General features: G+C 33.7%; 1 protein-coding gene across 1 annotated transcript in view; it reads right to left on the bottom strand.

Moving 5' to 3' along the window:
* LOC126856900 (sestrin homolog) overlaps positions 1-14,884 on the bottom strand; it is a 172,542-nt gene that overhangs the window by 107,970 nt on the left and 49,688 nt on the right. The window contains exon 5 of the mRNA XM_050605893.1: positions 3,964-3,993. Coding sequence (XP_050461850.1) covers positions 3,964-3,993 — 30 coding nt within the window. The remainder of the gene's footprint in view (positions 1-3,963; positions 3,994-14,884) is intronic.

Below are 14,884 nucleotides of genomic sequence, written 5' to 3'. Positions count from 1 at the left end.
CACGAATATCTGGCAAGCTCAACGACGGTGGCAAGTGATCACACGGCTGACACAGATATTTTCTTAACCTCTGCAAGGCTCACCTACGGCGTAGGTAAGGACGCAAACGAATGCGTCGTAATTATACCGCGAATCAGCTTTTCTCTCTCTCTCTCTCTCTCTCTTTCTCTCTCTTTATTTGTCATATGTATAGCAAGCAATCCCATCCCGAGTTTGAAAACAAATCGTTGCGCAACGATGAGATAAATTGTTCCCGCTTCGACATTAAATCGACGTTAAGGTGCGGCTTTCAAGAACCAGCGAGAAAAATTACAAACCGATTCTCAGAAATGTGTAAGATTCAAATTTTCACTCCCCTCTTCGTATAATGATTCCGATCCCAGAATTCTCGATCGAAAACAAATCGTTATGCGATGGCGATTCAAAGTTACTTCCGCGTTGATAATAGATTAGCAATAATATAATAAAATAATGGTCTCTGAACTAACGGCAATTCGAATCGAGTTCGAAAGTTCAAAACCGGTCTCTCGGTTACGTAGCGACTCCAGCTCGCGATTGAAAACAAGATTGTTACGCAACAACGAGCGAAGTTTCTACTCAACATTGTTTATTTCAAATGACGAAAAATCACCGATTCCACCTTGATTTAAACGTTCGAAAGGAATACCAGATATACATATTTCTAGGATAATATATTTTATATTAAAAAATTTAAATCAGAGATAAAATGTGCAAATTTTTCTTTCTGCAAAATGAGAAACGCTAACAGCAATTTCTTGCTAATTTAAATTGCCGTACAATAATCTTACTATGATTGTGCTAAAAGTGTTGACTTGTTGCTCGCATCGTTAAAAATAATTGCATTTGCACGAGAACATTAGAAATACATTAGAGAGACTGCAGTTTATGCAAAGCGTGCGAAGTACGTGTGGCTTGTTCCCCTGAACTTCCATAACGACTTTGCTGGGCATAGAAGTGAATAACCGCGTCTCGCGATGCTCACTCGAGTTTCACGCTATTAGGATACGCAAATAATTTATACGAGAGACGAGGAATAAAACGCGATGTCACGAGAGTTCGTTATATACATTTAATGATTTATCGGTGATTAATTTCGGAAACAATATCGCGCGAAATATATGTGTATATAATTCGTAAAGAATATTTAAAAGAGAGTAAAGTAAAGACAGATCTTCAAAACAGATCAACAAATCTCTTTTTCATTCTTCGATATCTATATTTCTGACTTAAAATTGAATCATATTTATTCGCGATTTTGAAGCTTCAGTATATTAAATATCAACTGTGTCAATCAAATAAATTTGATTAAAATCCACATAAAATTAATCGAAAAACAAGATTGATAGGATTTCTTGTCTAAACTGCAATTTGCGAAATTTACGCCTTTTATAGCATATATTCACATTTTGATATTTTTGTTTAATTTTGCTATGTACATAAGATTATCTGTCTATGTATGACAATTATCATAATTTTTAGCATATGTCACGCGTGTATCCTTTTTTTTTTTAATTCAATCAAGATATGTTTAATCCCGATTTCGCGAACAGCGCGTTGCGCCATCGAATGCGTGCGAAAATACTCGATGGCACGATGAACGATTGACGAGCTCGTTAGCGAACGACACTTTGCACCTGCAAATGCAACAGACACCGCAGACACTAGTGAAATGTTCACCCCGGACACTCGCAAGCGCTAATGACATTGCATTTAAATCAGGCGTGTGCAAACGTATATTAATTGTACCCGATATCCACCTTTCAGTTTCTACGCGTAATCTCTGCCGGCAAAATATCTAAATTATAATAACGATAAATAAATCACCCCGATCACGCCGTTTAAGTAGACAAGCAATGGACGATCGCCTTTAATCACGCGTGTCTACCTGCATTACTCAATCAGTGGAGAGTCATAGTTTACATATTCGTAAATTATCGTTCCTGTTTACACTATGTCGTGTATACTATTAAGTCTGACGATTACTTTACCCGATTCTATTCATATTTTAATCCTCGCTTCGCGTGAAAACGGCCGAGTTACACCGCCCGTGAGATAAAATTCGCGTTTCAATTACGTAGAAGATTACCGCTTCTGCCATTCGCGCTCCAAATGTAAATGTAACAGAATTACATGAATCATTACTTCTCCCTTTCACGCGGATCCTGTGCAACCCGCGACGAGATGCGATCTAATAAAGCCTCGTTATCGCGCGCCCCCCGCGTTAACGCAACATGCTTTCTATGCGCGCTACAAAAGTCGTACCGCGTGCAACTATATGCCGGAACTCTATACACGGCTACAATTTGAATGCTACGCGGCTTCATTTGCATGTCAAAAGAGAAAATACGGTCGTTAATGCTACCCGGTCTATATGCGAACGACGAGCGATGATCGTACGAATATCGTAACTGGAACACGCGCGAAATTACGCGCATGTGATTCTCTCGTTAAGCGAATTCCCCCTACCTTCTACGCAAATCTGCCACCAAATATAAATCCACGTGCGAATATACGAGAATCGAGCTTCACGCGCGAATAAGCGCGATTTTCGACGACGAGAGGTTCGACGACCTGTGCGATTGTATAATGAATGGTATCGCGGTTAAAAATTGAAGAGAATCGGTCTTCGAGTCAAATTACGTAACGACAAACATGACGATGATTACGTGCGGTTGCGACGGTTCTAAGAGAACCGGGGAAACAAATAAAAGAAAATGCGAGTCTGTTAATTGATACAATTAATTTAAGATTCTCAACTTTCCGCAACTTTTTTTCGTAATTTATATTTACTATATATTCTCTTAAAAATTCGAACAAGTTTTTATTACCAGTTAAGAGAAACGATTATTTTACACGCACAATATTAAGTTGTATTCTGCAGCGTGCGATCTTATTTTCACATATTATGACATGCATTAAAAATACATTCAAACAGAAAAATAATTTGGTTGCTTGTCAGACACTTTATAATTCTTGACGCGGATTGATGTTAATCTTCGCATTCGTAAGTATATTAAAAAAAAAATGGTTTTGTAAAGTAAAAGTTTATCCAATCTTTTTTTTTTAATATTTTTAAAAAATATAAATAAAAAAATAATTAATATAATAATGTATATAATAAAGTAAATGATATAAAAAATATATTAAATTACATCATGAAATACACTAGAAAATAATAATAAAAATAAAATAAATATAATAAAATATAATATAATAATAAATATATTTTAAAAATTAAAAAAATGATTTTTTATTTCTATATTTTTATATATCGCAATACTAAGTTATATAATGCTGGAAATAATTACTATATATATATATATATATAAATTTAATATAATTCAGTACTAACGAATCGATAATAAGCTTCTATAGTATAATGTTTCAACAAATTAAAATTATATAGCAAACACGATACAAAAATTAGAAAGATTAAAGAATAAATCATGTCTATCTATTACATTATAATTAATTAAGATTTATTATTAGCGGCAATGTTGAATAAAAAGCAATAGATAAGATAGACGGCGGAGATAAGTCGGAGTCGTTTAAGTTTTTTCTTTTGCATTTTTATTATTATTTGCATCGCGTTGACTCATCACTTTGTGATAATAGTCACGTAGGTATGTAATTTTCCATGCACAATTAGCAGTGTCGGGTAATCTTTATTTACGTTTATGAAATGGTCTTCGTCTATATTTAACTTTTTTAATCTATGCATAACACAACATTGTTTCGTTATAATTGTCATCACCTAATAGCGAATATTTCTTTTATAAATGCAGACTTTTTTTGTCAAACCCGTCAATTATTGTAGTATTATTATAGAATTAAATTGTATCAATATCTATGCTAATTCTCACCTCTAAGCAAATGGATTGCACTCCTTTTTTATTCTAAGCAGTTTTCTCACATGTTACTATGATGTAATAGTGGACTCACCTTTTCATCGAGGTTGTTCAGATCCGGCAGCTAAAAAAAGAAAATAAATTATATTATATTTTTAATTTTCTATTCGGTGTCTGTGAAACTTCATGCATATATAAATGACACTGAATCTATATTTATGTTTAGTTAATCGTTGATGTCAAACTGTAGGTGCAGGAAGCAGAAGTAACCTAATTGCACAATAATAAGACTACACAAGCTATACACATTAGAATGAATAAGAGAGTAAAAGTAATTAAATTTCTGAACTGGAAACTTAAATCAGACAGTTAAACTTACAATTTGACGCAATTTTATCAATCGATGCAGCACATTCAGCAGAAAAATCTAATAAATTTGATTTATATAAACAGTAACTTTAGAAAATCGCGTACAAGTACTACCGCCAAAAAGATATGGCCGGTACGCCACCTATCTACACATTGCGATATGACATCTCTCCGAGTTTACCGACGACTGTCAGTTATCGATCGTGTATGTAACTGGCTCGCTGAAATCGAAGAGACGCATCGCAACGGTCGACAGATGCCGCCTAGCGTCTCTCTTCACGATCCCTCGTAAAAGTTGCGTATTGAAGAAAATTGATGTCAATTTGTATCAATCAGCCGTAGCGGCTGGTTACAATCTCTCGCATACAATGTGCTGGGATTAATTTAACGCCCGATGTGTCGGACCGCTTGATTAACTTTCATGGTCGTCGTACGTGCTCCGAAAGAAAAGATATCACCAAGTTCTGCAAAATTATTTACACAGAAATTAAAATATCAATTATCAAAGACCACATTATAAATGACCATGTATTTAAAGACGGTTAATTATAATTAATTAAATATTAATTAATTATAATTAATTTTGCCAATTTTATTATATATATATATATACAGATAAATTAGTTAATTTTTGCAAAATGCTTCCAGGGAAACAAATATTCGCATTAGAGTAATTAAATTGCTGAAAAAAAATTTAGCGTAATAATCAAGTTAAAATATATTATATATAAAATATATAAGAGTTAATAATATATATAATATAAACATTTAATATAAATATTATATATATATATATATATATATATATATAATATTTATATTAAATGTTTATATTATATATATTATTAACTCTTATATATTTTATATATAATATATTTTAACTTGATTATTACGCTAAATATTATACTATAAAAAAAGAAAATAATAGTACATATAAAAAAGATCTGTCTTCTGGCTTCTTTTTAATTGAAAAAGGAAAAAAAAAGACTATATCATTTGAAAATTCTCACTATACAGTACAAAATAACTACGATTCTGAATTTATTAAAGCGCAGATGTGGCAAGATTCGATCGGATTATCGGAAGGGCCTGGCTATCAATTAAAGTTTTCTTGACGATCCTTTTATGTCGCCTCTCTCTCTCTCTCTCTCACTCTTTCTCGCTTCCTTCTATATCGAACAATTTCGAAATCGCTGACCGTTTTCGGTCAGCGGAATCCGTCCCCGCTTTAGTAAATGTGTAATCGCGCATAAATCAGCGTGAAGAAGGAGCGATGCATATTTATGCGCCCGAGGCACCGCAAAATTAAATTCACACATTTCATCGGCTCCTATAAAGCATGCGCATATTTTGCGCGACGGAACGCTGAGAATGCGAGTCGCGAGAGAGGCAGAGATCCGGAAGAGATTCGTTTCTTCCCGCCGCCAATGATCTCTTCCATTGTCGCGCATACTAATTGTATTGCCTTCATTAACAGCGTGGGTGTTGCACGACACGGATTCGTTAACGCTGTTCACTGTAAAGAGGATTTTTCTATTCTTATCCGGCAATTTTATATATTTTTTCAACGCGTCGAGATTATTGTACGTTAAAAATTGGCGCGAGTCTTGATGATATATTTATCGACAAATTTGTTATGCAAATTATATTATTTCTTCAAACAATATATATTTCTCAAAATATTGGAGAAACCAAAAACGATTTCTGATCACGTAATTTAAAATTTAAGTAACTTCAGCTTTCATAATAAATTATAGTTATCAGAATATTGATATTTTTATTATTTTAACTTATATACATAAAATCACGCGCATTTATCACAATGATAAATACGCGCACAATAAAATGCACATAATAAAATATATTATTCAATTAATTTGATTAGTGTATAAACCTAAAAATAAGTAAAACATTTAATAAGATTACATAAAATTATTTATTAAAATCATTTATTAATACTTGGTAACACTTCTTTACTAAATTTTAGTCATTAATTATACAAAAAATAATATAATAAATTAATCATTTTAATATAATTACTCAATGCTCCCTTGGAGGGCAATCCCCCTCTCCGAGTGCATGCAGATAAAAACGGCAAGAAGACAAATAATGGCAATACCGTTCAAAATCATCAAATATTTCACGATCAAAGTACTACCTTCTATAATAAAAAAAAATAATTATTATATTAAGCGTTGAATATAATAAATGAATATAATTATAATATATGAATAAATATTTATAAAATACGCAGGATCACGCACCTATGTAAGAAAATTTGTAAAGGACGGCCAGTTGTGTGCAGACAAAGGCAGTTTTCTCGTTTCTACTCATCACAAAAGTTTATTGAGAGACGACCCTTCCGTACCTTAGTTTTTTCTTACGTGCTAATGCGTATCTGATGCGAGGTCTGACGAAATGGATCTTACGAGATTTAACCTTCTCGTACATGTACTATCGAGATCTACGGATTTTCTCGGATCTTACGGAGTCTCTAAAAACATCTCGATGGATCAAGATTTTCAAATCATATAAAAGGCAACGTATTTCTGAGTCAGTGGATTCAACATTTCGATCAAAGTTACTTGTTTCATTCGTGAACCCGATCACTCTATACGTCGCGTGACGTTACGTTGAGTCAGGTTATTAAAGTTACTTGTTCTGTATAACATTAGTGCTGCTAATTCCAATAAATTACATCAAAGCGTGTTACTCGTGATGAAAGGTACATTCAATTTGTGCCAAATCAAATTAAATTTGCAATATCTCAATTTTCTGCCTTCCTACACTCATTCTCCATCTATTCACGATTAAGAATATATACAAATCTAATATTGATTTATCACAGAAAATGTGTATGCGCCGAATATATTACAATCAAAGAATTAAATTTGAAATAATTTAAAAAATCCCGATAGCACGTGCTGGACATCAATTATTTATGAAATTAAAAAAAAAATCAAGTTTTAAAAATAACGTAGCAACCATTCCTCCAATAATATTTGTAACACCAATGGATTCCAGTAAACAATTTGATTGAAAAAACAAACATTAAGAACATAAAAATAATTTTTTAAAAATATAGCACAAAGTGCATTATAATACATTATCAATATAATTAGCGTGATGAAATGAAGATATTTGATTTGTTTCGACAACATGTGGAAATTGAAATGAATTATTATGAAAGCGACAGGGAAAACAATGGACATATCTTGTTTGTTATTTCATTAGAAACATACACAAATATAATACGATGTTGATTATGCATTCTCCCGTTCTATGGTATCTCGCGCATAATCGTGTATATGTACGTAATATTTACTCCCAAATTCCATATGCGCGCACAATTTGTTGAACAGCATTGTCGTCCTTGATGACGGTACTTCGCCACGTGTGTTTGCGATTTACGCGACGAATAAACTTTGATTTACTGCCGCTATTTCGAGTAGCAATTTCTACCTGCACGCATCCACGAAAAGAAGAAAAAAAAAATATAATTATATATGTCCACCGCGTCGTATCATTTATATTGTAATGAATAATCAATCAATTATAGATCTCTTTTGTTCATGATAAAATCAGCACAATTGCGTGACTTTTTTTTCCAATGGCTTCTCCATGCCTACCGTCGCATGGATTGAACATTATGTCAGTTTAAAGATCTCTTTACCGTTAGAATATGAAATTTGTATGAGATATGAGAGTAAAGTCGAATAAGAATATCATTGCCGTTCTACGAGTATCTTCCGTTTGTCGAAGGCCGTAAATTTGTTACGCGTAATCTTACATGCTCGCGCGAGTTTATGTCTGTCCTTGAGAACGAATCTTGAAACGTTCCTTGGCATCTCGGGTTCTACTTTACGGGCCGGAAAGATGAATGAGGGCTTCGCGGGAGGCAAGTAGAAATAAATTTCGACTAGAGGTTTGTGGTAAATTTTTTCCTTTTCGTTTTGAAACCTGAAGAGAGGAGCCAGTTTTCACCAGTTTATTGGGGTAACCGGAAAAACTCTCTCTCTCTCTCTCTCTCTCTCTCTCTCTCTCTCTCTCTCTCCTTTGCGCGAAGATATCGGATATTCTGATGAAACGAAGAAGATTTTCTGCCGAATAAGGTTAGTAATACTAGAGAGATTTCTCTCCCATCCTCTTTAATTTGCAACGGTACTGCACTTGGTGCAATTTTATGGAAGACTGCAAACGCTCACCAAGATTTTGTATATTTAATCAATGATGTGCATTTCAAATAGGAGATAGAAATACTCCTAGTATATAATATAATATTGCTATAGTCCGTGTGAATGCATATCTGGGAATAAAATTATTACATAATTATTGTAATTTTTGATATAATAAATTATTATATAATGTGTGCGCAATATGAATTAAATTAAAATTAAAATATCATTGTTCTCCTCCGCAATAAATAATACAAAATTTAATCTATATCTAAAAGAATTGTAATAAAATAATTAAAAAAGTATTTTATCGAAAACTTAAAAATTAAAAACTTCAAGTTTTTAATTTTTAAATAAGAGTGTACTTATTATAATGCAACAATGTAATATATTTTAGATGAACAAAATACCTGTATCTGTAAAAAAATAATATAAAAAAATTAAGATAAAAATGTTAAATATATTTTAGTGGAAAAAAGAATTACACAAGAGTCGGTATAACATTTTCTCGCAGTCTCGCAATTACACTTTTCTCACAACACACGCACAAGCTTAGAGATTCTGAAAAGAAAAGTACAATCGCAAAACAAAATTAATATGCAAACTGCAGTAAAAAAGAAAAATCAATGCATTAGTTTCAAAAAAACTCAAATCACTTCGTCTCGCAGCATGAAGAAATTCAGATGCTCTTCGGGAAAAGTTCACGATTGTAAATAGAATTACACCTCGGGCACCCTATATAACGGAGCCTATAAAGTAGCCGTAAGTAAATCTGCAATAGCACAGCTGCCGCATTAATTCTTAACCATTAAATCTTAACAGCCGTCGATGCAGCCGTTGATTTCTGGAATGGGAAAAGATAGTAAATTATTCGCGTCTCGGTGCCACTTGTAGCAAGTACAGGTTGTATCGAAATCAATCACCGCCGATGCTTCCGGATTTAAAGTATTTTTTTTATTTTCATCCTCTTATTACCTCTCCCTTGCCTTCTATACAACATATATATATATATATAGAAAATATTTATAAAAGTTAGTTTAGGCAACATTTAGCACAAAATACAATCACACGTTGTATTTTCTATCACGATTATAATATCGATGTGTATATTTTATTACACTTTTCTCTCTCTTGTCTCATTTATTACGCAAGTACAAAAAAATCAAATTCGAATTCTCTTGTTATTTGTATGCTTCTAGCCGGTCACTATATTATACATATATAAATATGACTACGTTCATCACATATTAAATCAGGAATGTCTCCGACGCGTTCGATTTTTGTAAACATTGTTCGGCCATAAATTCCAGAGAGTTTCCGGAGAACGCCATAAAATCGACGAGAGCGTACACAAACTTCTAGATCGCCCTATCGATCGGATACCACAAATACAACACGTGTTATCACAAATCCTATATCCTATCGATATCATAGCGATAAAACCCGTTCATTATTGCATCCCGATTTATCGGTCGAACAATAACCGCGGCAATCCCGTCTACGCAATTTGAGATGTTATTCATTGGATGCGATTCATCATCCCATAGTCCATATTCGAACGGGATTTTTCGCTCTTAACTGAAATTCGCTCAGCCCATTCGATCCAAGGATTCGCGTTACGTCATCGTCAACTGTCAGATCTCACATCTTGAACACGTGATTATTGAGACCACCTGTGTGTGACAATTGGCGGACATATCAATACTCATTTTCTCGCAGTAATTAAAAAGCAGTCTACAATGAATAGACGTGATGACAAACCTTTTTCATTAATTAAAACGACGTGGAGCTATCGACGATAGCGGCGGCGCGATTAACCCCCGATCAGGAGCCACGGCAGGAGAATGGTGACGCAAAGCGCGGCCACGCAGCTGGACAGCATCGCCAGGGGACTCGCGGCCGTTTCCGTTTCCGCGTTCTCCGCCGTCCCGTAATCCTCGTCACGCTCGAACTCGCGCACCTCGACGTCGCACCGGAAGCAAACTCGCGCGGTACTGCTCTTGAAGTGAGAGCCGTCCTTGCGCAACACTTGCGCTCCCGAACCCTTGCGCTCCAGTTTCCAGCCTGGCTCTTGCGTCAGCATCATATTGTATCCCACCTCGACACCTTATTCCAGAGCGAAACTTCTCGCGTGATTCTCTGATCAGATTCGAAAATCGAAATCTTAGTTCATCGAATATTTCGCGAGGCAGGAAATACGTTGTCTTATGGGAGTATAGGAATAGGAGAGGAGAGAGGACGGAGATAGTTGGCTTATTTGCTTCCCAAAGTTGCGCCGCTTTTACGAAGGCGATATCTTCGCTAGCGTTGTCGTTGTTCCATGCAGTGTTCGTCGCAAGAATACCTTGCCGGTACCTGCAAAAGAAAGTTTTAGCATAAATCGATGAATTACGCGCTGCACACACACACGGCATTGGTTTAATATCAGATTCGATCGCACACGATGGCTCAAAGGAGCGACTCTACGTGACGGAAAGTTTTCATCTAGCTATCGTAATATTGTCTAGATATTGTAAGGTTCCTCCATATTCCGTTTTTACAGTTACGCGACGGATCTCAAGATTATTGGCTGCTGAATGCGCAATGATCGAATTTAATACGCGCGATATTCATATATATAAAATAATATTATAAAATATTCTTTTTACTTTCATATATATTAATTTATATTATGATAATAATTGTTACTTTGAACATCCTCCTATTTATGTCCTGACATCATTTCCTAAATTACACCCAGTGTAGTTGCCATAGAGTTTCTAAATCTTCACGGCGAATCGTGCATGCGTCACGTTTTTTCAAAACGCATTACAGCCTCGGACAGAAACCGGTTTCGTACTTTGTCGAGTCAACGTAGCGGTGGCGATTTATCGGCTTCCTGCCTCAGCAGAGAAACGAGAATTAATCGAAGCAACTTCGGCAACTCCGCCGCGGCTTCCGGCAGTGAGATCGCGAACAGCTGTTAATACTATTCCCGGGGTCGATCGTCGCGCGCTGACAAACCCGTATTCACGATTACGAGCAATCTCGCAAGTGTAAACGAAAAAGCGATCGAAAGAGAGTAAAAACTCGACTCGATCCAATATCGGAGAGTAACAAAAATATGCCGATCACGAAATTGCAAGTAACTATTAATCCAGCTTTTATTCCGTACAATGGAAAACCATACGTTTTATCGCATTCGCGCAATCCTAATTAAAAATATTGTAATTATCTTAAAAACAATTCTCTACACGTTGAATGAGTTAAAATAATGCAAAGTTTGCAAGAGACGATAAAAGCATTCGTTGAAATAAATTTTCCTCCATTCATGAAATGTAATAGAGATGCAAATTCACGCGATATTAAATATCTTCTTGTTCGCCGAGAATCGTAAACCCTTCGATACCGACGCAATAAATCCTAGCTATTTTTACCGCAAAAAACGCAACGTATCGATTAAACATTTACAAGGGCATTAAAAATTAATATGAAATCGATTCGTCCAAATACGTCCATTTTCCAGACAAATCTATTTTTTATACTTTTACTTGCACATAGTTCTAGCTAGGGAGTCAATTTCCTACAAAGTCCTGAAATAGCGCGTCGCACTGCAGATAATTAAACTGCAATTTGCCGTGTCGATGATTAGGGCTTGTCGAATTAAATCCGTTTGCATGCGAGGGTAAACAGGCCGGGGGCGACAATGCAGTCTAATTACAGACCGTCGACGATTCACGTCGTCACGGGCAAACATGGAAAGCGGATGCACGATTACGATTATTGAGGGGAAACACACTTCTGTAAATACAAAAATGTATTTCTCCAACGAACAAGTGTTCATTATGTCGTCGCCTATTTTCTTCTTAATTACTGGATTTTATCGCTCGCAATGAATTAATAAAAATGCACAAAAATGACTTTGATGTTTCTCAATAAATAATAAAAATAAGTTATAAAATGAGAAAAAAAAAATACAGGAAATATTTATTCTTTTTTATATTATATAAAAAATATACGCGCTTCTGAAAATTTAGGAACAAATTAATATCATTAAAAAACTTTAAACAAATTTTTATAATTGTATACTTTTTACATAAGATCAAAATCAGAATGTTATTCAAAAATTGCACACACGATATACAAACACAATGGAAGAAATGAATCATCTTTACGATTTGAATAAGATCTCAAGATTCAAGGATCTCTTAGACTTTGCAACCAACACTCATCTAGAAACGTTTTATAATGATATAAAGAACTTTCGGAGTAACGACCCTCTATAAAAACTGAATCTCTCTTAGTCACTTCTTATAATTATTAATATTCATTACGTAAATATTGAATCAGCACTTTATACCGAGTTGTTATATATTTTATGTAACAAAATAAATTGTGTAATATCTCGTATTGATTTTTTGGATTCTGTCTCAATACTTAATATATTCCTGTTTTATGCAGAATTATTAAGAGAATCGATATATATAAAATAAAATAATTTTATTAAAAAAAATACAATTAATTCTTTCTGTTTTCTGGATATCTAATACCGGTAATCTATGTCTCTCATGTAAGTCGACATTGAAAAGTCAAAAAAAAATATTGTCGTAGTCTAAAAAGTTTGTAAAACATTTTAGATGTTCTATATATATATATGTATCTTTTATAAACGCTGTCGAAAACTTTTCACTTTTAATTATTCTAATTCTTTCGGAAGTTTTTAATCAAAGTTCGAAAAAAGTCCGAAAGAATTCTCAGACACTGACATGCATATATATGTATAAATCTTTTTCGACACATATTCCTAGCGTAAAAAGTCTTTTTCTTTCCCTTAGAATTTCGTCCCTATTGAATAAGACACAGTAGCACGATTTCTCATACTCTCACCGCAGTGAAATTATTTTCCTCTCTCTCAATCGTTTGTTCAATCATAGTAACTTGTCATAGTAATTCCTATTTTAAATTCTACCAATAGAATAATAAAGCCAGATACTAAATTCGATTAATCGTTCTATCACATTGAATTAACCGTCTTCCCTTCCAACAAAATTCCGAAAATTATTCGAAATTTATTTCATCAAGCTTATTAAAAATCATATTAGCATATAATTTTGTTCATTATATGTATTAATTATAAATTACAATACAAATTCAAAATAGATTGCGCTCAACTTCGTAAATACCTAATATGCTTCGGCATAATAAGACACTTTATTACAATATTAATATTATGCCATAATTATTTCGGAAAAGTTGCGCACTACAAATATTGTTTAGTTTATTGAATAATTTTCGCGCGTTACAAAATTTTTAATTAAGTAAAATTTGTTCAATTATAAAAATTTTATCCGATATCCAGAGATAATACGTTTGCAAGTAGACTTAAAATAAGCTACATTATCACTACATTGTCGTAAGTTTCTTAACGGTCTTGGAGGAAGAGAAATGCAAATGAAGATTAAGTGCCACAAAGTACAATTTACAATCGTCTTTCTAATAAGATGAGAGCAATGTAAATTCCTTGAGCTCCGATCTTCTTCTATTTTACTTTGCCGCAAAAGAACAATCCAAAGATCTCTACGCGCTTCGGAAAAAAAAAAATCATCATATGAAGAAATCAAAATATTAATGAAGTCAGACATGGCGTAGTTGCTAGAACAATAAAGGATTTGTGAATATGTAAACGATCGATATATTGTGTCATCGAACAAAGTTCGATTCCGTTTCTATTAGTGACGTATGAATGATTCCATTTCAAGCCTTATAGCTACGATAGAATTAAGAAGTACATTGAAAGCATTGTAGAGTTTCATCTGTTTCAATCACTATCAGAGAAATATACGATATTAAATCTGATAAATTAAAAATGATAACCATATATTTCTTTCCACGTATTCAGAATAAAAATTATTTCATATAACAGCCCGTTATTTGCATCTTTATTTGCTTAGTAAAGAAAAAAATCAACGACAAAATGTATTTTATGTCGCGACTGACATCTAATATTTGCTAAACTATAAATAATAAGATACGAAATGTAAAATCAAATTTTTAGTAAGAATTCCTAAAACGCGAGAAAATAGAATTCAGAGCAGATTGATCAATTTTCACGAATAATTTCAGAGCAGACATTCTATTATTATTTTATGGAAAATTCTATTCCTACAAAAAGCAGAAGACATGCAGAAGACGAGAAAAGATTATTTATTAAAAGTATTCGCCTCACATGTCCTAAAAATAAAATTCTTAGGCGCGTTATTTTCAAAACCACAGACGGATCTTTCTCGGCCGGCACATTTGAAAACCATTTCATCAAATTTTATCAAAGAAGCTGAGTTTAGATGCTCTCTCTTCTCGAGATTATTTTAACTCGATAAAGATAGACAGCGCACTAATTCAATTATAAAACAACTTACTCAACCGAGAATTTCATGATGATAAACGCGTCGAAATTCACGCCCAGAAAACGATGTTTTAAAAACCTAGTTGCGT

The sequence above is a fragment of the Cataglyphis hispanica genome, chromosome 20 (assembly GCF_021464435.1).
Source record: "Cataglyphis hispanica isolate Lineage 1 chromosome 20, ULB_Chis1_1.0, whole genome shotgun sequence".
Classification (NCBI taxonomy): Eukaryota; Metazoa; Arthropoda; class Insecta; order Hymenoptera; family Formicidae; genus Cataglyphis; species Cataglyphis hispanica.
Note: the sequence above shows the minus strand (reverse complement) of the source record. Positions and strands in the feature narration are given on the sequence as shown.